General features: G+C 46.6%; 1 protein-coding gene across 5 annotated transcripts in view; it reads right to left on the minus strand.

Annotated features, from left to right (window-relative positions):
* Positions 1 to 772: 772 nt before the first annotated feature.
* Positions 773 to 27,614, minus strand: part of LOC142587220 (uncharacterized) — a 418,674-nt gene continuing 391,832 nt past the window's right edge. For all 5 annotated transcript variants that reach the window (XM_075698086.1, XM_075698089.1, XM_075698090.1 and 2 more), the window contains 3 exons: positions 21,877 to 22,086; positions 12,681 to 12,999; positions 773 to 932 (listed from right to left, as the gene is read on the minus strand). In XM_075698086.1, the coding sequence (XP_075554201.1) occupies positions 884 to 932; positions 12,681 to 12,999; positions 21,877 to 22,086 (578 nt within the window). In that variant the 3' untranslated portion in view covers positions 773 to 883. The remainder of the gene's footprint in view (positions 933 to 12,680; positions 13,000 to 21,876; positions 22,087 to 27,614) is intronic.

Below are 27,614 nucleotides of genomic sequence, written 5' to 3' on the forward strand. Positions count from 1 at the left end.
GTAAGTGCTTCCTCTCCAAACACCTAGTCTCTATCGTCACAGCTGTTCTTCGTGCTTTGCATCCACCCGCTTAAGCTGTGTGAGAAACACCCCGTTATGTCTGCTCACTGAAACGCCGGTGCCAACAAACCTGAATAAAATGGAAAAAAGCTAGGTTCATGGGTTATGCCCGAGGGACTGTAATGAGATAGCATCATCAGGCCTGGCCCACACACGCCTTTAAATTCGCCGCTTCAATGATAGGCTTCCATTACAAACCACGGTTAAGCTCTTGCAAGCCCGGTGCATATTGTGCACTAGTTTTATGACCAGCGAACCAATTCACAACCTTTGATTACACTTTGATTACACTGGATTGGCCCAGTTAAATCGGCGAGCCAGGCGAATCACCTTTCCCAGGAAGTTAGGTTAAAAAAATTGTGCAGAAAGCATTGACGGTCAATGTCACTGTAAGCGATTAGCCCGAAAAAACGAATGTACAAATAAATATATCATTTGCCGATTCCGACATCGCTCACTAACACACCACGAAGGCGGACAAAAGTGGCAAAGCAAGCTGTTCGCTTTAAAAGGCTTACACAATTTCTCGGATACACGCCAAGTCTCTTTCTTTTTTAAATCATCTCCAACATCGGCGCAGCTTACTTGGCTGGACAGCCGTCATGCCGAATTGCGCAAATGTAGGCGAAGGAAAGTTTCGCTTTTAAAACACAAATGGCATTTAACTGCTTCCCAGTGAAAAAATAAACAGAATGACAGAGACGGACACCAATTTAACACAAATGCTATATAATTGCGTCCCAGTTAAACATTAGCCGTAGAATGGCAGGAATGAAAACAAGTCTGAAGGAAAAAGCATCGAGCACCATGAGCTGTAGCTCCATTAATTCTCAGGTTTTTTTGTTCCGCAAATGTTCGACGCGTTGAAACCACTGTAACAGAAAAAGAAAACAAACACCTCAGCATCCAGTTTTCCCGATTAATAACAGAAACGTGAAAATAAACGCGAAAGTAAAGTTAATCGCTTCATATCAGGGCCGGCGTGAATTGACTTCCACTCCAGCTGCATTTGTACGCTTGCATAATTTAGTAACGTGTTCTTGGCGTTCAACAATAACTCTTTGCTCGACAAGAGTATGCACACGAAAGATTGTATTCGGCCGCAAATTTGGCCCCTACCTTTCAGTAGTCTACATCGTAGGGCAGGTTGTTTGATAATAAGTACAAAATATTTATTAGAAATGGACACACATGAATATGTACGTGAGCAGAAGACAACATATGAAATATAAATAAAACCGAACGCATGTAAAATTATAAAACCTGGTCATTCTTTCATACACTCTCTCAAATAAAAGGTACTGCAGCATCACTAGTGCATTGTGACCCCTTCGTTACAAAGTCGAGAGCTTGAAGAAAGTTCTTACTGCTGAGTTAAGCTACCTGAAAGTTACTGGTACATTTGTCAGTACAAATTGATTAGATATAACCGCCTTTTCGGAGCGATCCTGCTCAATAGGATACGCCCTTTCTGTCGATGTAGTTTGTTTTGTGTTTTCTTGTTATATTAAAAATACACACTTGATGCGGTGCTGTATCAAAGTGCACTCGGCATATCAGTGGATAAGTCCCAATTCTTCTTCGAGTTTTATATCAATTTAACTTGTGCGATCCTAAGTGCAAGCTTGGGATCGTGAAGTAACTAGAGTATAAATTAATGATTGCGCACTAACATAGAAACAGCACAAATGGTGAATGTTTAATCGCAAGTGGAATTAATTTGATCTAGTTCAATAAGTTATCGAAAGAAAAGAATCGGAGGGAAAAAAGGATATGTGGAAAAAATGAATTAGTCTCAGCATCGGTGCTCATCAGTTTTGGGTCTGGTGTGCTTACTGCGACCTTCTACGACGTATCTAACGAGGAACCTTGCCCCATCCGCTCACTCTAACCAATAATTTCGTGCAGAGCTGGACCTCACACTTGCATATCGGACGCATCTGAAGGGGAGCTAATCCGCGCTAGGAACACACCTCGCCTAGCACCTCATCTGCTACCATTGATTCCTGCAGCTAATGAATGGGTGTATGCAAAACTTTATTGAAAGTCCTGAGGTATGCGACTAGGGCGCTTGGGCCACTCCCACTTTAGAAAAGTCAGGCCATGCCCGATCGCCGCATCGTGGGCCCTCTGGACAGCCAATAGTTGCTCCCCGGCATCGGGGCTTTTGATAGCGGAGGGCCACTGGTCCTCAGTAATTGGTTCCGTGCCTCGCAACGAGGAGGAATGCCAGAGAATATGGTCTAGGCTAGCGAAGTCATTGCAGTGCCTGCAAGAAGTACTGACATAAATGTCGGAATAAAGCTAAGACATTTTTTTATTGCGATAGAAAGTGTACGGACACCCCAGGCGCTTTCACAATGTCTTGCTGTCACGGCATCAACATCAGCCACACGCCAGCCACACGGAATGTGTTTGGCTGCAAAAACAACCAAGTGGTCGCGCCAGTCAAGCTCAACCGGCTCCGCAGCGGAGCCTGTGCAGCATTCTACCTTCAGTTACTGTCATGAGCATCGTGCGCACATGCACTAGCGTTTCTGGGCAGCTTGATGCACACCACGCCAAGGATACCAAGTGGGAGGTGTAAATTTAAACATAAAGTGCAAATAGAGCCAACAAGTGGTCACAGTCGGTCATGATCAATGAACATGTAGGTTATATCACAGCATAAAATTACGTGTAGAACAAACAATTCAGACAGCTTGTCCGTTGTTTTTAAACACTGTGAGAGTGTTTTCGATGCCGTCTGCTGCGATGGCTTCTGAAGTCGGCATTCGAAAATGGTTCGTTGTGACCACGTTCTGCGGGTGTCTGATTACCGTGTGCAAGCGCAGTGTGAAGTGATCGTCTGTGTATACTTTATAGCGACGGCAGTATAGTGATCGTCTGTGTATACTTTATAGCGACGGCAGTATAGTGATCGTCTGTGTATACTTTATAGCGACGCCAGTCGCTATAAAGTATACACAGACGATCACTATACACAGATGGCACACAGAGTATACACAGACGGCACAAGAAAACAAGCACTGAGGTAGAGACGACACCATAGCGCTGTGATGTCGTGTGACACCGCCCTCGTTTATGTGCGTGCACTGCTTCTCACGCCTGGACAAAAGCTTTCGAGTTTAAAGTCATCGCTTGACTTCGAGCTTTTCAATGCTGTGAGTCCTACGAAAAACTGGCAGTTTCACCGGAAGGACGAAGTGATGAGACTGATAGCAAGGTTTAGCGTTTCGCTTTCACTCCTCGGACGGTGTCCAAATTGCACCCGGGTGTGAAATCTCGTCACGACGCCGCACGCAAGGCAACTCTGGCTTGGTAGAAGGAACAGATACCCAGTCAAATACCAGACGTATCAGAACGCTGGCCGGATGATGAACGTGTCAGCGGTTGTCGTTGAAACGTATTTACTATAGCCAACAAACTTTACGGCACATTTCTATACTAGAAATGGGAATGACGTCGCTACAAAAATCTAGGTGAAGGTTTGTAAGCTTCAAGAATGACCGTCTAGGCCCAGTAGCGTCAAATTATTCGATCAATTTATCGGATAACGCGCGCGATATCGCGAAGCGTGGCTACAGGTGTGATATACAGTTGGGCGACGTAATATCGACTACCAGAGGATCTTGAAAGTACGCCCCATGCAAATCGGCTCGTGAGAACAATTAGGTGCGACCGTGGCTTCGTAAGTCCGTAGAGAGCGCGAAAGAAAGCTGGAAATTCCCCTGGTCCCTTTTTCTGTTTCCAAACCAGACGTAGCCATGGATAATTGGAAATGTGCCAAAGTACACCTGCATGAAAGGTACGTAGTCTCCGCTAACTTTTCAGTTCGTGTTGATGTATCTGAACAGCACTGATAATTCTCCTAGTTTCAAGAATGTACCTGTTTTTTACCTCACTTTTGACTGTCACACCGCCTTTCTCGTCTATATAATGCATCAGTGTGCTCTACAAGAGCTTGCGTTTTCAGCGTGCATTTACAACCTTCACATTTTATGGCTTATCTCTTTCTTTTGCAAATAGATACACAGGACGGTCCTGTGACAGACGGACGGACAGACAGACAGACAGACAGACAGACAGACAGACAGACAGACAGACAGGACGGACACCCGTGTACTTAGATTTAGGTGCACATTAAAGAACCCCAGGTTGTCAAAATTTCCGGAGTCCTCCACTACGGCGTGCCTCATAATCGGAAACTGGTTTTGGCACGTAAAACCCCACAATTTAATTTAATTTTCAGACAGACGGACGGAGAGACCACCAGTTCCTTATTTTCCCAAACTGTTCTGGGAAACGCCTCCGTTTTCTTCTCTGTGTATTTTGGGATCTCTGTTATTTGTTTTCGATTCATATTCAGAAATTCTGATGATATTGGTTGATGCTTTGCATTAGTTTCTCCCAAATCTTAAGGTTAAGCGTTTATGATCGCTACCCAGGCTATTTTTTCATGTTAGTCTATCACCATTTGGTTTATCATAAAAAGCCAACACACGAAGACACCAAGGACAACATTGACGAAATTACTTGTACTTCCTGTCACGTGGTGGTGACGTTGAATAACACAGTAGCAATACTGTGAACGACAAAACTAACTTTTATTGGGCGAACCTGTGACCACAAAACAGGCTACACTTATAGCACAACGATAGCGGCGAACACGGTCGGCGATCGTCGAAAATCTGATCAGCGGGTCACGCGCGTCGGCCTTTATACCGCAGCCGTCGAATGTTCCAGACTAATTGTCGGGACCCGCATGCCTTCTACAAAGTTCTACGCCATTCGCGTCAAGTGATGAAGTGAGATAACACAAGGTTCGGCGACAACAGACAGCCGATAGAAGCATCGATAACTTTCCAGAAACTTCGGATACATGCAGGCGCTTCCCGATAAAGATAAGTACACGTGTCAATACCCCCCTCTTAAAAAGTATCGACCCGATGCTGCATACAAATGAAAGTAGTAAAGAAAAACACCCGTAGCAAAGTAAACAAAAATAAGGAAGTTCGTCAGCGTCCGTAAAAGGGTTTCAGACGCACCACGTGGACCACTTCAGATCGTGCGCGGCGCCGCTGTAAATGTGAAATTCCGTCTGGCACGACCTCATAGTCCAGTGCGCCGATACGTCGAATGACCTTGTAGGGTCCGAAATAGCGGCGCAATAGTTTCTCACTCAGTCCTCGTCGGCGTATCGGTGTCCAAACCCAAACACGGTCGCCGGGCTGGTACTCGACGAAGCGTCGTCGGAGGTTGTAGTGTCGGCTGTCGGTCCTCTGTCGGTTCTTGATCCGTAGGCGGGCGAGCTGTCGGGCTTCTTCGGCACGCTGTAGATGGCTAGCGACGTCAACATTCTCTTCGTCAGTGACGTGGGGCAGCATGGCGTCGAGCGTCGTCGTCGGGTTCCTGCCGTAAAGCAGCTTAAACGGCGTGATGTGTGTTGTTTCTTGCACCGCCGTGTTGTAAGCGAAGGTTACATACGGCAGGACCGCGTCCCACGCCTTGTGCTCGACGTCGACGTACATTGCTAGCATGTCGGCGAGGGTCTTGTTCAGGCGTTCCGTGAGACCATTCGTCTGCGGATGGTAGGCAGTTGACCTCCTGTGGCTTGTCTGGCTGTACTGCAGAATGGCTTGGACGAGCTCTGCTGTAAAAGCCGTTCCTCTGTCGGTGATGAGGACTTCTGGAGCACCATGTCGCAGCAGGATGTTCTCGACGAAAAATTTCGCCACTTCGGCTGCGCTGCCTTTGGGTAGAGCTTTAGTTTCAGCAAAGCGGGTGAGATAGCCCGTCGCCACGACGATCCACTTATTCCCGGATGTTGACGTCGGAAACGGCCCCAACAAATCCATCCCAATCTGCTGGAATGGTCGGTGAGGAGGTTCGATCGGCTGTAGTAATTCTGCTGGCCTTGTCGGTGGTCTCTTGCCTCGCTGACACTCTCGGCATGTCTTGACGTAATGGGAGACGTCCGCGGTCAGACACGGCCAGTAATACCTTTCCTGTATTCTCGACAGCGTCCGCGAGAATCCGAGGTGCCCAGCGGTTGGATCGTCGTGTAGGGCGTGCAGTATTTCTGTACGCAGCGCTGACGGTACAACAAGAAGGTAGCTGGCGCGGACGCGCGTCGGCCTTTATACCGCAGCCGTCGAATGTTCCAGACTAATTGTCGGGACCCGCATGCCTTCTACAAAGTTCTACACCATTCGCGTCAAGCGATGAAATGAGATAACACAAGGTTCGGCGACAACAGACAGTAGATAGAAGCATCGATAACTTTCCAGAAACTTCGGATACATGCAGGCGCTTCCCGCGCTGTGCGATTACATTTGTTAGGCGGCGAAACGTGGTCGCCCGATAAAGATACGTGTCATTCCACACGTGTCATTCGACACGTGTCATTCCTAATTTGTACTTACTAACTGCCCGCAGGTTGGATACGAACTCCCGTCGCGTAATGCGAAGACATGGGTTTCTATCCCAGCTGCTGCCATATTTTTTTCATCCACTTTCATTTCCATTAATTTATCATTTCTTTCATTCAATTAGTAACTAGAAGTAATTTCCACTATGTTGTCTTTGGTGTTGTGTTGGCTTCTTATGAATAAGAGAGAATGAAACCTTTATTTGAAGGAATGAGTTGTCGGTCGAGGTGGGAGGGTCGCTTATTCCAGGTACCCTCTGGCTTGGATCGCCCTCCGGGCACGCGCGACGAGTTCGCATTGGTCGTCCAGGTCCGGCTAGGAGATCGCAGCCTACCGCGTTTCAGCGAGGAGGTTTGAGTCGGCATCTGCTGCTACTAGTTCTGTCGCTGTGGCTTGCTTGGGTTTTCTTGTATTGCAGTAGGAGGTGCGCCAGGGCGTCTGGCACATTGCAGTGTGGACAGATGTAACTGTATAGCGTTGGGTGGAAATAATGCAGTAAGCTTCCGTGGATAAAGGTATTGCTCTGGAGTCCCCTGTAGTCGGTGCCTTCGTTTTTCGTTAGTTTTGGGTGTGGTGGAGGGTACACCCTGCGTCCAAGCCGACAGTGCTGCAGTAGTGCTTGGTAGATTAGCGGATTGTTTCCGTTTCCTCCGCTGATTTGGGTGGGTGGGACTTGTCTAGAATCTCGTGCGGGGAGGCCCAGTTGACGCTCGCGCGATTCGCTGTGTGCCGCTTCATTCCCCTCGAGTCCCTCGTGTCCCGGAACCCACGTCATGCAGGTGTATGGGGGAGGAGTGTCGCCACGTTTCAGTATGTTGATCGCTTCGATGGAGATCCTGCCTTTCACGTAGTTGCATGCCGCTGTTTGAGAGTCGTTGAATACCACTAGGGCATCCTCGCTTGTATGGGTGGCGACTGCTATAGCGGCCTCCTCAGCTGTCTCCGCGCGTTTGGCGAGAATTGTCGCCAACGCCAGTGTCGTCCCCCTGTAGTCTGTGACGCTGATGGCGAAGGCGTTTCGGCCCGGATACTTGGCTGCGTCCACGTAGCGCGCCTGCGGGTCGTTACGCTGCTTGTGTCTGATGGCGTTTACCCTGGCGAGCCTTCTGCCTCGATTGTGTTCTGGATGCATGTTCCGAGGTATCTGAAGAGCTTGTAGACATTCTCAGAGCTTCGACGCTATCTTTTCCTTACGTTCGCCATCATGTTGTAGGTTGGTTTGTTGGTTACGTAACCTGTGCGTCGGAGGACTGCTCGGCCTGTGGTTGTGAGCATGAGTCTCTCGATCTGGTTGATGAGGTGTGCTTCCGCGAGCTCCTCCCAAGAGTTGTGAACTCCCACGTGAAGTAATCGGTTAGTGGAGGCGGTTGACGGCAGTCCTAGGGCGAGCTTCGTGGCCTTTCGTATTAGAAGGTTTAACTTTTGTTTCTCGGATGTCTTCAGGTTGAGGTAAGGAGTTACGTATGTAATGCGGCTGTAAAGGAGAACTTGTACCATTCGCAAGGTGTCGTGCTTTTTGAGGCCGTTGCGGCGATTGGCCACCCGTCGCAACAGATGAGTAAGCTGTGCCACGGTGTTATGTAGCCTGGGGAGTGTGGCGGAGCCGGACCCGTCCTTGTGTATATGGACTCCGAGGATTCGAAATGAGTCGACCTTCGGTATCGGGACTCCCTGAAGAAAAACTTGTGGGTCCGGTGCGTCGTGGCTTGGGGGCCGGCCCCGGGTGCGTGCTACCGGGTGCGTGCCCCGAGTACTAACCGCTCAGATTTATCTGGGGCACAGTGGAGGCCACAGGTGTTGAGGTACCGTTGGATGATGTTGACCGCCTCTTGAAGACGCGCCTCCTGTTCGCCCGCGCTCGCGCCTCTCGTCCACGGTGTGATATCATCTGCATGTAGAGCATGAACTATCCCTGGGGCGGTGTCTAGGAGGCGGGAAATTTGAGGAGGAGTCGCGAGACTACAGAACCTTGTCCTACAGAGTCCGTATCGTCGCGGTCTCGCCCGAACTGCTCGGGTTGCGTGAGGGACTGGAGGCGCTGCTTACGTTGCCGCGGCGACATAAGTGATTTGCCTAATGGAGCGAGACCGTGACCGACAGCGGGATGTAGAGCGTGATCCTAATTAGGATAGAGCGAGAGCGTCTCCGGCCAGGTCTTTGTCGAGGCGAGGGCCCCCGTGAGCTTTCAGAGGTGATAACCAGCGCGGTGAAGTCCTCAATGCTCGAGCTCCAGTGATTCTCTTGGGTGCGAGCGTTGTCAAGCTGCTGTATTCATACTTGGTAGGGGGGCGGGTTGGTACGGAGTTTCTTCTTGCATTCCTTGCCTGCCGTTTCGTGGTCTCCGCCGCAAATCTTGCATTTCGGGTGACAATCATGTTCTTCTGTGACCCCATCGCGCCCGCATGTGTAGCAGAAGTTGGCTCTTGGCTGAGGACAGATATCCTGTCGGTGTCCGATGGCTTCACAGGCTCTGCAGTATTGGACGGGTTTTCGGTAGGGCTTGCATCTGTAGTCACCGCTTTGGTCGTCATCATCATCATCATCAGCCTGGTTATGCCCACTGCAGGGCCAAGGCCTCTCCCATACTTCTCCAACTACCCCGGTCATGTGCTAATTGTGGCCATGTTGTCCCTGCAAACTTCTTAATCTCATCCGCCCACCTAACATTCTGCCGCCCTCTGCTACGCTTTCCTTCCCTTGGAATCCATTCCGTAACTCTTAATGACCATCGGTTATCTTCCCTCCTCATTACGTGTCCTGCCCATGTCCATTTCTTTTTCTTGATTTCAACTAAGATATCATTAACTCGCGTTTGTTCCCTCACCCAATCTGCTCTTTTCTTATCCCTTAACGTTACACCTATCATTCTTCTTTCCATAGCTCGTTGCGTCGTCCTCAATTTAAGTAGAACCCTTTTCGTAAGCCTCCAGGTTTCAGCTTTGGTACATTACGTCTGTCCGTAGAAGGTGATAACCGCGGCTGTTGAAGATTCTAGCATGTGCGTGCCGAGAAACGTGTATCTTGAGTCCACTCGAAGGCCGGCAACAATCTCTGCGGGACTTGTACCCTGTTCGAGGCCGCATATCACTCCGCGGCACACATCGTCTGGGTGTCGAATGTGGGGATTGACTTGACAGATGGTTCCGCCGAGTTGTATGGTGTTGATATGCTGCAGTTTGGAAGCTCGTTCCATACTTGCCGTGCTCGCGATGATCACATTCATAGTTTCTGCACTTGTGCTCGGACGTTATCGCGAAAGTCTTGCTGGACCAAACCATTGGTTCTTCCGACGGCATGTATCACTGTGATGAGTGTGTGCTTTGAGAGGTCAAGTCCTCCATAAGTGCGGAAGACGATTTTGAAGTTGTCAGCAGGGAAGGGTTGCATACTGAGAATGCGTTGACGCTGCGGCAGTGCTTGTGCTTGAGGTTTAGGGTCTGGTTTCAGAACTTCCACGGCTCTTTCCTCGGCGGATTTATTGTCTTCTTTTGCTGATCTGCCTTTACGACCAACTTGCGGCCACTCGATGTGGGCTTTACCCGTCGTTTTGCCGATGTTCGAGTCGTATGTACGCTGTGGTATGGTGTCGGAGTTAGCCCCGGTCACCTCCATTCGCGTCGTTGTCGGCTCTCCTTGTAAAGCGTTCGCCATCTGTGTTTCCAGAACAGCGTGCGCACTTCGCCTCAGATGCTGGTTCTATGTGATTCACTCCTACTGTGAGAGCGCCTTGCGCGTGCACCGCGGGCCTGCAGGCACGAGCCACTGGTCTTCCGCTCGTGCCACGGGTGCCCCGGCGTTAGGGTTATCTTGGAACGCACGGTCACAGAATGTTCAGGGTTCGATTATTCGAGTAAAGGTCTACTCACTGCGTCGAGGCTGGTGTCAAACGATGCCTTGCAACTTCAGGAATCCGAGGTTACCAAATTCGCTGAGTTTCCAAGCAATGTTCCACACAAAATAGCGAGAAAAGCAGGAGCCCATGTAAGACTGTGCTCCTCCGCCCCCTGGCGGTCTTTTGGCTTCTTATGATATAATTAATAAAAGTGGGGTCCCTTGGTCTAGCTGCTCGCAGACCGTTTCGGCAACTAAGACGTAGTCGACACAAGACTGCCTGCTTCTGCGTTGCAACATTACCAGTCCATGAGAGTTCTTCTCCCTGTTAACTAGTATAAGATTCCGTTCATCGCACAAATCCAGTTCTATAAAACCGTTGTAATCAGTATATACGTCTAAATCTACCATGCGTACAATCATATCTCCTACTAATACCACCTTGCCCGATTTCTTGAACTCATTAACGTCGCTTCTGATGCAATATATTTATCTTTATTTCTGCTATGACTACATGTTCTTAAGTAAGCTACTCCGAGCCACGTATTTCTGCCCCCCCCCCCCAATGTGCCACTAATTCATAAATACTCCTTACATGTCTCTTTTACTTTTTACCACTTCAAATCTCGCCTAATTAGCATGCCTACGCCGGTGCCTTTCCTTCTACACTCTTTTGCACCACTCCCATACAAAATTGTCCCATACAAATAACAGCTGGCTGCTCCAAATCTCGTAGATGCATTTCGGTCAAGGCGTACACACTAATAGCTTCATCATGCAGCTGCGTTTGCATTTGAAGCCATTTTTCCTGCTTGCGACCACCCGGCATGTTTATGTAACAACATTTGCCTTCTCTGTACTACTCCCCTCTGCGTCGTTGCCTAAGTCTTTGTGGTCTAATTCTGTTCTTTGCTCAGTACATTCAATAATTAGTGTTCTTTCCTGATTGACGGGAGCCCGCCTAAAGAGGCTACTCCTGCCCGTGCCGCGAATTGATGTCCAGCCGGTGTTGCTACATTATCGCTAAAATGTATGCCGTCACGCAAAAAAAAAAGCGCCTTCGCAGGCTACTCAGTGCACATATCGGTTGATGTCAATAGCCACAAAATTCATTGTGTTAGCTAGCGTCCGAATTTCTCTTTTCACTGCGAGCACTGCTCTTTCAATTAAATACACCGTTTAGAGCGCCGCCTCATGGTCGTATCATGCATTCGCTGTCGAATTTGCTGTAACCAGCGAGGTTCTGCGCTCCACTGGCTGTCGTTTTGTGGCCGGCTGTGTGGCATATCATGGTACGTGAGTAAAATCTGTTATGCTGTTCGTGTGTTTGAGCTTGGCTTGTTTGACGCTACAGTAGGGAAATGGCACGCTGCACCCACATTCCGGTGCTTAAAGCGTTGTGAACATCCCCTCTGTAACATTCCATCAAGATGAATAATTTTCTAGCTGTCTTTAAACCGACCCTCATGTCCCACTGCAGACACACGTGCGGCGAAAATTTAAGGAGCCCTGAAGCGCTTTTTATCCAAGGGGAGACATGTATCTGAAGCTAAAATAGGCCATTTCAGAAATACTTTGCCGCAAAAAGCACTTCAATGCGTACGACAGAAGCGGAGTACTTGGTAATCAATTAACCTCTTCGCTGTGCTTCCGCTCCTTCTTCAATGCCTTCCACTGCGAAGGCAAGGGCGGTGCGTGGCTTGCCCACAACGCTCCGCCTTCCGTGGCGCGAAGTTTAAATTTCATTTCGGAGGTTAACGTAGAGGCCACTACTTCCAAATTTGGTGCCTACGGCGCGCTGAGCCTTAGCCAACGTGGTTGTCCTCAGTGAGCCGCAGTGCGGTTAGCCAGCGAACTCGTGGCGCCACCCCATGGTGGCCGCGGTATCTAGGCTACGTAGCAGACCGCCGCTACTCCTAGCAGCCGCGTATGGGAATCCGCTTTATTGCAAATTAAAGCGTCTAGAAGATACTGAGGGGCAGGCTTACGTTGAATATAGTGTGTTTGAAAGAGAGGTGACTTCCCGCTCTGCTTGTAAGCTCCATGCACCGAGTACGACAACAAAACTTGGCTGATACGTTCACAGTAGCGTATGCTACCCGCGGACTATGTTATTTTACCAAGCCCGAGGGATGGTTCAGAGCCCCTTCAAGGCATCTGTTGCAAGCGTATCACTCTCTACTGTGGCCTCCTTCTCTCTCCAAAGTTTTCACGCCCCTTCCGTCATGCTCTTTCAACAACAAGCCCAACGAAAAATTCTGCAGGCATAGTGCTCTGCGAACTCACGTAAGAGTGTGCGAAAATTCAGGTGCTTTATAAAATACTGATAACGGGAACATATTGGTCAGTCTTACTTACCCACATTCGTACTCACAGTAGGTGTCAGATAAGAAGTAATTAGTTGCAAGGCTTCTATTCGGTTCTCCGCAAACCAAGTATTCTTGGCAGCTCTCCGAAGTCACATTGTAAAAGTAGGCCGTAAATCTATCATCGTGTTCTTCGTAATCATCATAATTGATGCTATCATAGAAGGATCCCTCGTCGACACGATCTTCACTCCTTAAACTTAGTCCATCAGATGAGCGACCTGAGCTGTCGGTAGTCGATACTGTCTTTGTAGAGTTGCGTTTCTCGCACTTGTTTACCGGATTTCCCACACAAAATTCAGCACCTTGACCTAAATTTTTGGAGAAGAAAGTTTAGCAATGGTGTCATTATAGCTAGGTTTGTACAGATCGAAGACATATTGAAATCCATGCGAACCGAAGCGTTCGTGAAGTGGTTAAATGCTATATAACTAAATTCGATACATACTAATGTCTTTATTTCAATACAATATACAACATGCAATCTCACGCAATACACTTTGTTTATGCTCCGCACAGGTTCCAACCTTAACGTCATGCAGTGTTTATATTTATGAAACCCCGCACAAGCTCGTAAATGTAGGCAATAGTGAGTACCATGAAATAAAGCAAGCGAAAAGTGCAGCACAATGGTACCGACGATAAGCAAAATGTCTTTCATCCCTGTATTGTCGGCAGCACTACAGAATACACATCCTGTTTCACAACATCGAGCAAAAAACTGGGAGCCGAGAAACGCAGGTAACGAATTTTTCGCAATGAACGCGCTATCGTATCTTTCTGTTCACTAGTGCATATCCTTCGATATACTAGCTGGCCGACCTACCAATGAACGCGGAACCGCAGTGGGTTAGGCAAACGAAGCTTCGCTTTATTAATAATAGCACAAGCAATGTCAAAAGGTTTGTCACTTGAGCACGGGTGCAGCAACCCCGGTAAACGCATCAACCCACGGACATAGAACGCCGCACATAGACCATTAATTTTAGTTTCTCAAACATGTACTCAATGAGCTAAGCCTGGTCGCTGCCATGCCTTTCTGTCAGAAATGTAATTTTCTTCGGTGACCACATATGTGCATTTTTATTGCTCCTGATTCATAGAGGTTGACCCCTTCAGTGGCGCCGGCGGTTCCTTAACCAATGCGAAAAGCACGTGAAGCACTAAAAAGCCATTACATTCTTTCTTCGATTACGCGGTATGGGCCATTGCTTACATGATACGAGCCATTACTGATGATAATTTTTGTTCACGGATGGACACGTAAAATGTCGACCACCGAGAGGCTACCAGCTTCGCTGCAGTATGACTCGGTAAGACTTGGTATGAGCTATGTTAGTGATTGAACACTGTAGCGATTGAGCCCGCATATACGGCATAGATGAGCATAGTGACCCTTTTCGAAGAGCGGTTTGCTCTAGAGAAACGAAATGGCTCTCCCGGCACCGCGCCACAAGTGGCCTCAGCAAATGTATATATAGAAACTTTATTTGACAGAAAGATGTTAAGGAGCTAAAGCGCATGAATACGAAACTCTTACTGTGTCTGCCCTGCTACTGTGCAATGAGCTGTCGAAAATGCAACTGGGTGTTGGCTAACGTACTATACTCCGTTCATATTGCAAAATGTGGGCCAGTAGAGGGAAGGCGTGTGCAGTAGTTGGCTCCAAAAATAGTAACTGTGTCATTAAAAAATGGCATGAATATGTGGGATGAAAACCATTGACCTCTGCTACAGAAGGAAGGCCTGTGCTGCCGGCCACCATTCGCGATGCACGGTTTTCCTCAAGGATAAAAAAAATTCACTCTTCCGCTAGTGTTCTATCACTTGCCTCCAAAGAAACAACTTCAACCACGAAACGTTCGAAAGAATGAGTGCTGCTCGTTGCACAGTGACAAAGCGAGTAGCACCGCTTCCTGGCATAATAAGTTTCTCGCACTCTATCAACCTGCATCCACCCCAGCACACAAGCAAACTTACAACCACGATATCGCCCACGTATTAAAAATAAATGAATCTGTTCACTCTTAAATCAAAGCTCGAAGCATGGGTGGCAGCGACTCACACCGACTACATGCGAATTTTCGAAGCTGAACCTTTCGTGGCAGTTCACACAACAAGGAATGACTAGCGATGCGGCGTCATTGCTACAAAGCTATAGCAAAGTACAGACCATCTGCGTCTCTGCGTGTAAAGCCTTTGTGCGCATCAAGGACAAAGCTATCGCCACTCAGCGCACCCCCGAGCGATTAAGCAGAAAATCAAGAATCCGAAGGAGGCCGCAGCGAAGAATTTTACGGAGTCCGCACGAAACATGACAAGCTGCTACTTCGATGTCATTGCAAAATAAAGAACAAAGACCAAAGCGCACTAAGCATTACTTAATACAAAAGCGGAAAGTTTGGACAGCTTGGAGAGCCCCGTTTTTAGTATAAGCACCGGTGGAGCAAGCAGCGTATGCAGTATAAGCACCGCATACGCTGCTCGCTCCACCGAAAAAAAAAACCGTGTGTTGAGAAAATTGCACAAACAGGCCTGGAGTGCGGCCTGATCCCGGTGACCAGAACCGGTAACGCACTCTCTCACCAGAGCAGGATTGGCCACCCTGGTGCAGTACTTGGCCACAACCTCCTATATGAATACAACAATCAAACCCCGGCCCTCAGTCCCCAGCAGCCGCGAAGCAACTGACCACGGTGGCGGTCAGATCTGTAACGATGCAGAGGGTGCTAAGAATACCTGGCTCCGGACAGGCCGCCATTGGAATCTGAACCTGGCAACGTTTAACGTTAGAACGCTATCTAGTGAGGCGAGTCTAGCAGTGTTATTGGAGGAATTAGAGGGTAGTAAATGGGATATAATAGGGCTCAGTGAGGTTAGGAGGACAAAAGAAGCATATACAGTGCTAAAAAGTGGGCATGTACTGTGTTACCGGGACTTAGCGAAGAGCCGAGAACTAGGAGTCGGATTCCTGATTAATAAGGAAATAGCTGGTAACATACAGGAATTCTATAGCATTAATGAGAGGGTGGCAGGTCTTGTTGTGAAACTTAATAAGAGGTACAAATTGAAGGTGGTACAAGTCTATGCCCCTACATGCAGTCATGATGACCAGGAAGTCGAAAGCTTTTATGAAGTCGTGGAATCGGCGATGGGTAAAGTCAAAACAAAATACACTATACTGATGGGCGACTTCAATGCCAGGGTAGGCAAGAAGCAGGCTGGAGACAAGTCTGTGGGGGAATAGGGCATAGGCATAGGAATAGCAGAGGAGAATTATTACTAGAGTTTGTAGAACAGAATAATATGCGGATAATGAACACCTTTTTCCGCAAGCGGGTTAGTCGAAAGTGGACGTGGAGGAGCCCGAATGGTGAGACTAGAAATGAAATCGACTTCATACTCTGCGCGAACCCTGGCATCATACAAGATGTAGACGTGCTCGGCAAGGTACGCTGCAGTGACCATAGGGTGGTAAGAACTCGAATTAGCCTAGACTTGAGGAGGGAACGGAAGAAACTGGTACACAAGAAGCCAATCAATGAGTTAGCGGTAAGAGGGAAACTAGAGGAATTCCGGATCAAGCTACAGAACAGGTATTCGGCTTTAACTCAGGAAGAGGACCTTAGTGCTGAAGCAATGAACGACTATCTCATGGGAACCATTAAGGAGTGCGCGATAGAAGTCGGTGGTAACTCCGTTAGACAGGAAACCAGTAAGCTATCGCAGGAGACGAAAGATCTGATCAAGAAACGCCAATGTATGAAAGCCTCTAACCCTACAGCTAGAATAGAACTGGCAGAACTATCTAAGTTAATCAACAAGCGTAAGACAGCGGACATCAGGAACTATAATATGGATAGAATTGAACAGGCTCTCAGGAACGGAGGAAGCCTAAAAACAGTGAAGAAGAAACTAGGAATAGGCAAGAATCAGATGTGTGCGTTAAGAGACAAAGCCGGCAATATCGTTACTAATATGGATGAGATAGTTCAAGTGGCTGAGGAGTTCTATAGAGATTTATACAGTACCAGTGGCACCCACGACGATAGTGGAAGAGAGAATAGCCTAGAGGAATTCGAAATCCCACAGGTAACGCCAGAAGAAGTAAAGAAAGCCTTAGGAGCTATGCAAAGGGGGAAGGCAGCTGGGGAGGATCAGGTAACAGCAGATTTGTTGAAGGATGGTGGTCAGATTGTTCTAGAGAAACGCAATGTCTCATAACCTCGAGCGTACCGGAATCTTGGAAGAACGCTAACATAATCCTAATCCATAAGAAAGGGGAGGCCAAAGACTTGAAAAATTATAGACCGATCAGCTTACTGTCCGTTGCCTACAAAGTATTTACTAAGGTAATCGCAAATAGAATCAGGAACACCTTAGACTTCTGTCAACCAAAGGACCAGGCATGATTCCGTAAAGGCTACTCAACAATAGACCATATTCACACTATCAATCAAGTGATAGAGAAATGTGCAGAATATAAGCAACCCTTATATATAGCTTTCATTGATTACGAGAAAGCGTTTGATTCAGTCGAAACCTCAGCAGTCATGGAGGCATTACGGAATCAGGGTGTAGATGAGCCATATGTAAAGATACTGGAAGATATCTATAGCGGCTCCACAGCCACCGTAGTCCTCCACAAAGAAAGCAACAAAATCCTTATAAAGAAAGGCGTCAGACAGGGAGATACGATATCTCCAATGCTATTCACAGCATGTTTACAGGAGGTATTCAGAGGCCTGGAGTGGGAAGAATTGGGGATAAAAGTTGATGGAGAATACCTTAGCAACTTGCGATTCGCTGATGATATTGCCTTGCTTAGTAACTCAGGAGACCAATTGCAATGCATGCTCACTGACCTGGAGAGGCAAAGCAGAAGGGTGGGTCTGAAAATTAATCTGCAGAAAACTAAAGTAATGTTTAACAGGCTCGGAAGAGAACAGCAGTTTACGATAGGTAGCGAAGCACTGGAAGGGGTAAGGGAATACATCTACTTAGGGCAGGTAGTGACCACGGATCCGGATCATGAGACTGAAATAACCAGAAGAATAAGAATGGGCTGGGGTGCGTTTGGCAGGCATTCTCAAATCATGAACAGCAGGTTTCCCCTATCCCTCAAAAGGAAAGTGTATAACAGCTGTGTGTTACCAGTACTCACATATGGCGCAGAAACCTGGAGGCTTACGAAAAGGTTTCTGCTGAAATTGAAGACGACGCAACGAGCTATGGAAAGAAGAATGATGGTTGTGACGTTAAGGGATAAGAAAAGAGCAGATTGGGTGAGGCAACAAACGCGGGTAAACGACATCTTAGTTGAAATCAAGAAAAAGAAATGGGCATGGGCCGGACATGTAATGAGGAGGGAAGATAACCGATGGTCACTAAGGGTTACGGACTGGATTCCAAGGGAAGGGATGCGTAGCAGGGGGCGGCAGAAAGTTAGGTGGGCGGATGACATTAAGACGTTTGCAGGGACAACATGGCCACAATTAGTACATGACCGGGGTAGTTGGAGAAGTATGGGAGAGGCCTTTGCCCTGCAGTGGGCGTAACTAGGCTGATGATGATGATGATGACGCTGCTCGCACTGTTTGCACAAGACGCAATGAGCACCGGAAGTACTTACATGTCCTCTGAAGTTGTGATGACAGCTTCGTGTCGTCCACCCAATCACTGTTTACGATATCCGCACAACATAGATTGCTAATCCGCACCAGAGCATCATGCATATACATTGTAAACACGGATGCAACGGAGGCAGCTAAGGCAAGCAATGGTCGCGCCACCACGTCGTCAGACATGGCGGTGCCAATGAGACTATCGTGGAAAGGGTCAAAAGCATACGTGCACCTTAAAATACGTGGAACCACACAGAGATGTCGACGACAATGGCAAAAGTTCGCTTGGAGTGCCCGCAGGGTCTAGCTTTGGTGTCCCTAATGGCCATTTGGAGTCCTGGAGGCGCCCCGAAACAGTAATAAACAATAGCACGTGGTTTATACTTCGTACATGCGCAAATGGGTGTAGGCGCGTGCTCTAGGGCGTCCCTATTGATGAATCCTGATCCCCAAGGAGCAGACAGGCGGTTTCGGTGTGCTTCCCATCCCTTACGTACGGTGGCGCTGCAACCGCCAGCTGCAGTGGGAGGCAGGCTGAGAAATATAAGTTCGGGAATCCACCCAGCAGTTCACAGTTATATAGACAAGACGGCTAACGCATCTTGACATAGTTACATATTACATGGGGAGAGGACCGCCCCCTAAATGTCTAGAGCACGGCTGACACTTGAACATCGGTAAGCAGTGTGGTAAAGGAGAAGGGGCTGAAATACAGAAATGATGGGAAGGAAGAGAGAGCCTGGAGCTGATAGCTCTGCTGGCATTAGCCGCTCTACGAATGCCTTAAGCACTCAGTGGAAACGAGCAAAGCAACAATGCCCCCTGCGCCCACTGCCTTCTTGCGTGCATTATGCACGCGGCTAATCCTCACCGATCAATGAAATTAGCCAGGTTACAATTCGCCTTGTCTTGTACCCGACCAGATCCAAGATAAAGCACGTTGTAGCCAGGCGAATTTTATTGATCAACCATGATTACACGCATTACTGTTAGAAACTGCCATAACTACACATAACAAATTCACACCTGCACAACACATACATGACCTCTGGTCATGTATGTATGTATGTATGTATGTATGTATGTATGTATGTATGTATGTATGTATGTATGTATGTATGTATGTATGTATGTATGTATGTATGTATGTATGTATGTATGTATGTGTGTATGTATGTATGTATGTATGTATGTATGTATGTATGTATGTATGTATGTATGTATGTATGAATTATAATTTTGGGCTCACAAAATTTAGTATGAGCCAATGATATTTTTTCTAGAAATTTTTAAAGCTCCGAGTGATCTTTCTGTAGTCCTACTGTTGGACCAACTGTTCTTTTTCTCTTTTCTTATAATATTTGATGGTCTAACAGCTTTAAATAAGCCTTTAGTCTTCGCCTCGAAGTATCGCGTCGTGGTCAATCACAAAGGAGAGCTTGTACATTTTCATCAGCCTGGCCACGATGATACTGTAGGCTGTAAATCATATAAATCTGTGCATAAAGTGGCCCGCTTACACAACGCCAAGCCGCAGACATGCAATAGAGTTTCAAAATCATTAATGTGCCTCAACTTTGACGGACAGCAACTCTAAATCTTAGAGTTCACAAATAAAAAATCTTGTTATTGAAAACGGGAACACTAATAGCCCGGTAAAACACGCAATTTAAGTCCACTTACGGAGAGTGTCACTCGGTTTAAGTGCACTTTGCCAAATCTAAACATCGTAAGTGGAGTGTCACTTGCAGAAGAGCGTACTCCGGTCGGAGTGCGTAGCCTCACCGCCAGCGGTTTAAATGGTACAAAATTTAATGCATAAAAACATGGCACATAGGTTCATTTTAGTTATTGAATAGCTTTTAACAAAATAACCAGAGCAGAAATCACTCATATTCTGTTCTAGCAGGATCAAATGCCGCTTCGTCTCACGCCACTATGTTGTTCTGGATGGGCTAGGCTCATCCAGAACACTCTTGGCCGGCATTGACTCGCAACACTCTTATAATAATATATTTTTTGTTTTTTTTTGTTGAGTAAATATAGATTAAGTTTGTTTTTATTTATAATACAGCGTAAAGAATCAACTTTTAGAAATTTTTTTTTCTTTTTAATCTACATCTTCAGAAAACACGCTCTTAGTTTGTCGCTAATTTATTTTACTGCGAGTGCACTCTGTTTTCCCGTTTAGCACCGTGTACCCTAAAGTATAACTCAAGGTTCCGAAATGCACTCCCCGTAAGTGCACTTAACTTTCCCGCTTGACATGGGCATAAGCATGAAGTCACCTCAGTGTTAGCGGCACCCTGTAAGTTTTGTGAGCTGTTCAATGCTATAAATATCGGAATAGCCGGAAGGTTCTACTAATCACCGAAGCAAATTCATCATGTGCACTTCAGATGTCGTCTACGAATACCTTTATACTGTCAACAGGTAAGCATTGCACAAAACTGGCCAATGTTTCTATGATAGAGCAAGACAGCAGACAAACAACATAAGAAGGTGTCATAGCCATCAGCCGTTCATTGTAATAAATGCGCATGCACTCCACTGTTCAATAGCACCACGTTCCTGAAACAAGCAACCCCCCCCCCCAATAAAAAAAAGAAAATAAGAAGACAGAAACTGTAGAGGTATACTGCATATTTAAAACAGAAGATACGCGACTTAGCGACGTGTCACATAGCTTATAAAAGTTAGAGGCGTTTTTTTCTGGATGAACAGCTGCACTTGTAGTGCCCTTGTACTCACGTCTGTCGATCCTGATGCCTCTTGTTGTGTTCTCGACAGTTTATAAATGGCTGTTTGTTTTCGAATAAACTTCAGTTGGCAGTTAGCCCTCGTCCTGTCAGTATTGTATTCGTGTTCATGTCCTCGTCCATTCGCGCTGCTTCAGGTTACATTCAACAATTCTTAACAGTTTGATTTCTGATTAAACCAGGTGTTTGTGCTAACTTAACAGCATATCTCTGTGAGCAAAGGGCGGACTTCACTACTTGCAAGACATATTTACTTATGTTTAGTTTCCTGCTCGTGCCTTCCAAGATTGTTTCTACTTTCTGCTGCAGTGTTTTCACTACGGAATTTCACTACGTGAGGACCCTTCATGCGATGGTATCCTGCTTTCGCTGAGGTTAGTGCTCTGGTCAACAGGAACAGTTCATCGGTGAACACTTTCCAACAATTCCTTAGTACCTCTCATACTCGAAATAGTAATCTCTTTGTTGAACATAAACGCATCCTGCGTGCTACTATTTTGTCGTCAAGACATGTGCACCTTTTGTCGCAGTGACGTCGTCATACTCTTTTAGTTGCGGGTACCTTATACAGTATAGTCTATGCTTGTTTAGTTTTCTCTTTGGTGTGTTCATATCCTGTAGCGCGTATTTGTCCCTGTTTTAGCACAGTTATTTTTTTCCTCATTTGCGTATAATATATCTGGCTTTGTTTCTTTCTTGCACCGAGGCTAGACCTCTCTTACAAAATAACACACGGACTTATCAGCATAGGGGTACACATACACAGACTGTAAGAAAAGATTTACAACATTTAGCGTATAAATACCTGTTTTGCACAGAGACACGCATTTAAAGCGGGAGTCAAACGTGTTATTGCGGTCCTTGTCAATCAGAACGTCAACACATAACCCACTGGTTTCGTTGTATATGTACAGTATCGTGAGGTTCAAACTATTGATATCGTCAAAAAATGGCTTCGTAGGTGTCTTGCAGGCTGGGTCAAGGCCGTTATCTTCAACGGTAATTCCAGATAGCTCTTAAAAAGGAAAAAGAATATCGTAACATTGCTGGCATAAATTAAATCGTACTGTTCAAAGTTTACATTTATAGCGAAAACACTCAGACAACTGTTTCAGCTGTCAGTCGAAGGCGTTAGCAGCAGACATTTGGTATCTTCGTACCAACCATAGGTTGTAACTTTTGGTGCTATTGTAGATCATGTAGAGTATGCGGGTTGCCTTTCATACTTTGGGGGAAATTAAATTACATATGCCACAGTGCACCTTCTGGAATATCATACGCACTTCCACAGGCTTGTGGTTTTAAAGCGATAGGTTTTCTTAGCCCTTTGCTTAAGTGCGCACAATTTGCGCCACCCGCAGCGAGAGAGTTGACGGAGGCTTTGGTAATAGTAGTGCCTGTAAGTGAGATACCTTGGGCAAACCATTGTTCTTATAGACTTCCAAGCTTTTCTTTTTCACCACGGCATTACGTTAGCTCTCTACGCACCAATAATAAGTTGCATTCGTGATGGGTTTGTAGTTCATGAATAGAGCGGAAAAAAATATGGGAACAAGATCAGCAAGACAACGCAGCAAGCGCTAACTTCCCAACCATTCCATTTTATTTACCTCCAACGTATGTAAGGAAAATGTCTGTATGGGCTGCACTCTTTAGTACTTCACGCCTGCTATTGCGGGAGCAACTTGATGCTGTCACTCCCTTATGTCAGAAAAGCCCTGCTTTTACAACTCGATAAATGTGGACCAAACATCCTCGGTAGTTTATTGCGCACCTTCTACGAAATGTAGAGGAAATAGAAGCGTGTAAGATTATCCAGAGGCGCCATAAGATTGTCGCACTAGAGCGGAATTAATAGCTATTCGTTAAAGATGCTCCAGCTTTAAAAGAAGGATTCACTTGATATATGCGAAAATTCTACACACTAGCAGGCGCCTAATAAGTATGCGGGTAGTTCGAGCAAGTTCTCTTGCAGCGTGATCTTTCGGGAGCAGGATCAGAACTGCTCGGGTGTCTCCATGGGCGGATCCGACATCCTCGTTGGCGAAGCCAATACAAGCAATACCGGTCTGTCGTGGCAGCTACTGGAATGTTATTATGTTTTGCTCTTGAAGGAGCCCAAAGCAACCCCTCGGACATGGGGATAAGACGCAGTTCACGAATAGCATACGCTGCTGTGAACATCTCAGCCAAATTTTACAGTCCTGCGCGGCACATGAATCTCGCAAGCAGATCACGAAGTCGCCTTTTTTTCAAACGCTCTCTCTTCAACAGAAGCCTGCTCCTCACCCCTTTCTGGACGCTTCATTTCGTAATATAGCGGATTCCCTTAGGTGGCTACTTTTGGCCAATAGCGAACATCAGTCAAGAAGGGTACCCACCGCGGTTGGTCAGTGGCTATGGTGTTGGGCTGCTGAGCACAAGGTCGCGGGATCGAATCCGGGCCACGCTGGCCGTATATCGATGGGGGCGAAGTGCAAAAAACACCCGTGTGCTTAGATTTAGGTGCACGTTAAGGAACCCCAGGTGGTCAAAATTTCCGGAGTCCCCCACTACGGCGTTGCTCATAATGAGAAAGTGGTTCTGGCACGTAAAACCCCATAAAAGAATCAAGAAGGATGTTTCGATCAGCGCGCTTCCTCGTACTGTTGGTGTTTGTATTTGTAGACGCTGTTTACTAAACAAGTGGCAGTAAGTGAAAACATGCTTTCGAATTTCAATAATAATTACTTACTGCCAGAAGGAGCCGACTGTCGTTTGCTAACGCTCGACCGCGGCTGCCAGCATTGGAAATAAACTTTGGCCACCTTGCTTATCGGTGTCGCAGACATCAGGCTTCGCTAATTTCGACTAGTTCTGTACACTATACTAGCCTCGAACCAAGTGAAATTGTACGTTGGACCACACGAACGCTTTCCAGCGTGCGCTGACTCCTTGGCCCCGCCTTGGCAGACTTCGTACTAATAGCGCTTCAAAATGGGCAAGTTGTATGTGGCTACTATCCGTCAGTCAAGCTGGTGCACAAGGCCGGTCCAGTCTGCACCACGCAGCACGGCCGGACGAGCATATGAGTCCACTGGCTAGGCACACTGCGCCCCGTTGAAGACAACTGGGTTTGGCATGTTTCGCTATGTTTGGTGCGTCGTAGGTGCCAAAATCGGAAGTAGCGGCGTCTACGTGAACGTCCAAAATCAAATTGGAACTGCGCGTCACAGTGTCGTTCACTAGGCGGAGCATTGTGAGCATCAGCGCTCCGCCGTAGCCTTCGCAGTACAAGGTATTGAAGATGGAGCGGAAGCTCCGCGAATGTGGTGTTTATTAAAAATAATTCCGATTCTGCTGAATGTATTGAAGTACTTTCTGCAGCAAAGTATTTCTGAGAAATCCGAATTCAACTTCAATAAAAACGTGGTTCAGGGCCCCTTTAAGGACGCATGACATAGTCGTCCGACTCTTCTAAGTTTATCACTATAACTGGGATTAGATCGCCCAATATGGCTTACATACAAAGGAAAAATGGGCTCACAGCACGCATTCTAACTCGAAATTTCTATTTGAAATCGCTGCTTTTAGTCCCCTCCCAGTGACAACGACCGCCGTTTCCGCATGGACTCTGACGTTAGGCCAAAGCGGGGCCAGCTCCGCGTCATCTGCTCTGAAACAGTTCGAGACCACATCAGCCGGTTATCTTCCTACACTACGGCCCCCAAAGGCGAAGCAAAGGCGTAGCCGTTGAATTGTGCCAACATTTTCTTCACTCGCGCGATAAAAAGCAGCTGTTGACTGCCGAGACGCACGTTCAGAAACAAAAGAAAGCATTGCGGTCATGACGTATTTCTAATTCCTGCAATCACTTTTTGTTCTCGCCGGAAAGGAAAGCATTGCCTTCAAGATCACCTTCCGTTACGCCGAGGGAATCGTTTTAAGGGGCGCGATTCACTTCGTTCACTCATTCCTGCAAGCCCACTGTTCGATTCAACTAAGATATGAAAAGGTCAAATACAAAGTATTACGGCTTGTGGGGCATGTTGGTAAAGCGACTTGTAAAGCACATTTAGCTCCAGCCGCCATTGACAGAACGGGCGACGACAACGCAATGCTCCATACAAATACAAATACAAATTTTATAACGCGTCGAACGAGCTCAAATTTTGCCAGCTTGCTGTGGAAAGCGTAAGGCTTCACATGAAATAAAGAATTCATGAATGCACGGGTGCCAAAGGCGCTTTATTGACGTGAATTTATTTGCATGGCCCCTTTAGTTGATGGCCTAATGGGGATGCTTTCTTATCTGGCGTAACAAATTGCTTTGGAGTCCTGTGGTGTAAGAAAAATTGCGAGCTGTGAAGGACTGCCTTCGAGTAACGATACATGACCGAATTGCAAGGTCGCTATAGTAAGAGGCATTTTATAGCAGCCTTTAAGGACCTCTTGCGCTGGGCCATATGTCACAGTTTACAAATAATTGTAAGTAGAGCAGCCGAGACAAAACTGCACCACTCAACTTGGTGCACGAGGCCGGCTTATAGGTAGAAATCTGCATCCGGTCCCCTTATGAGAGAGAGAAAGCGGGGACTGTAAAGGCAGCGACCATGATCTGGAATGTGTCTCGGGAGCATCGTGCCGATAGAAAGATATTTACTCACAAGGATAGGAACAAACATAATTTATGCCTTAAATAAGGCAATATATCTTTAAATTTGCACTGAAACTCGTGCAACGATGATTATGATAATCATTTATTGGTATCCACTTTGAAAGGTGCGGGTGACATACTAGCCTACTTGATTTAATCAGGTATGCTAAGCATGTTTTTCATCCAGCATTTTTTTATATATCGCCTTAATCTTCTTCTTTTCTTAAATATCTACTTTGAGCCACTAGCTGTGACTGTTAAGAGATTCGGAAGTATCAATTTCTTCCGTACTTTTTACCACCAATACTCTTACCGTCTCTTGCTTATCTCGACTGCTGACCGGTTGACGCTTCCGTCCACTTTATACCAAAGAGCTTCTGGAAGGTGTACGTTACCTACGGGTCTGGGTGAATCCCTTTATATTGCATTAGATGTGCTGAATGGTCTCCAAATTATTTCTGCAGCACGCACATGCCTCATCTAATTCTGAATACTTGCTCCGGTATGTTTTTGTCCTTAGGCAACCGGCTCGGGCCTCAAATAGCAAGGCACTGTCCTTTGTATTATCCTACATATTTTCTCTTCTAGTTCCTTTCTTCTCATTCTGGTGAACCTCCATGGCCCTTTTTCTTTCCATTCTTTGCATCCAATTAACTGTCCCTGTTTCTCTCAGTTTCTTTCTGGTGACCTTTGGTTGTCCATCTACAGTTTCAATTACCCTGTACTTGGTTGCCAACTTTCTTGACCTCTTTCTCCACTCTGTTTCCACGCTTTTCAAGTACATATACTTGTGCACTTTTACTGCCTATTTATTTTCACACATACTTCCCAGTCTGCCTTCAAAACTAATTTTGCTCTGTGCTTGTCTGACCTCAAAAGAGCCCCCCCCCCCCCGCCCAACCCATGCCACCTTGCACTAGTTCATTTGTGGTCTTACCGTGGGCCCCCAAATCCAATCGGCCTACCGATCTTTGGTTAACTTCCAACTCCGACAGGAGATCCGAATTTAAGCAAAGAAAGGCATTTGCGAACGTTAGCGCTGGCACCATTACTCTTTTCCGGATTCCACGCACCACCTCATACTTGTTGCGACACCCAGTGCTCTGTGTTTCATTACTGTAGCATTCTGCTTCCCCTTTAGATTCAACAATAACGGGCGTGGCGACACGTTGCAGCGAAACGTATCATTGAGCGCTCTGTTCCTTTATCTAGCCGGCTCGGCTTATTTCTTCCTTTGTATGTTGCGCTGTACCAGTTCTGGAGTGTCATTGAGCCTTTGAATATCATGTCCATTTGTAATAAATGCACGGGGCTCACTTCGTTTTAAATGCTATATCTATGATGTCACAAAATTTGTGCCTTAATATTGCAATTTACATCAACTTATCTGTTATTGCAATCTGCACATAGTTTATGTAAAACTTTGGCACTTACATTTGCAATGAATCGGCAATAAGTCTTTTCACACCCTTCGCTTTTGAATCTTCACCGGCATAAATAGCTGCCACATTGTGGTTAGAAATGTTCCTTTGAACATAGCCATGTTTGGGCACTTAATCAAGCCAAGGAAATTCGTACTGGCACGTCTTATAGTACATGTACTACAACACTGCTACAATGAAAAACACACTGTCACCGAGTGAATTATCATTCGCAGAAGCTGGTGTAGAATACCGCAAATTTCATATGAAATGGCTCCGACAGCATTATAGGCGCCCTGAACCACTTTATATAGAAGGCTACAAATGCATTTGCACTTAAAATAGGGTATTTCCGACATAATTTTCCACTAGAAGCACCTTCTTCAATGCGTTCAGCAGAAACGGAGTTATTGGTAATCAAGCACCCTTCACGGTGCTTCCGCTCCTTCTTCGATGCCTTGCACTGCAAAGGCTGTGGCAAAGCAG

The sequence above is a fragment of the Dermacentor variabilis genome, chromosome 7 (genome assembly GCF_050947875.1).
Source record: "Dermacentor variabilis isolate Ectoservices chromosome 7, ASM5094787v1, whole genome shotgun sequence".
NCBI lineage: Eukaryota > Metazoa > Arthropoda > Arachnida > Ixodida > Ixodidae > Dermacentor > Dermacentor variabilis.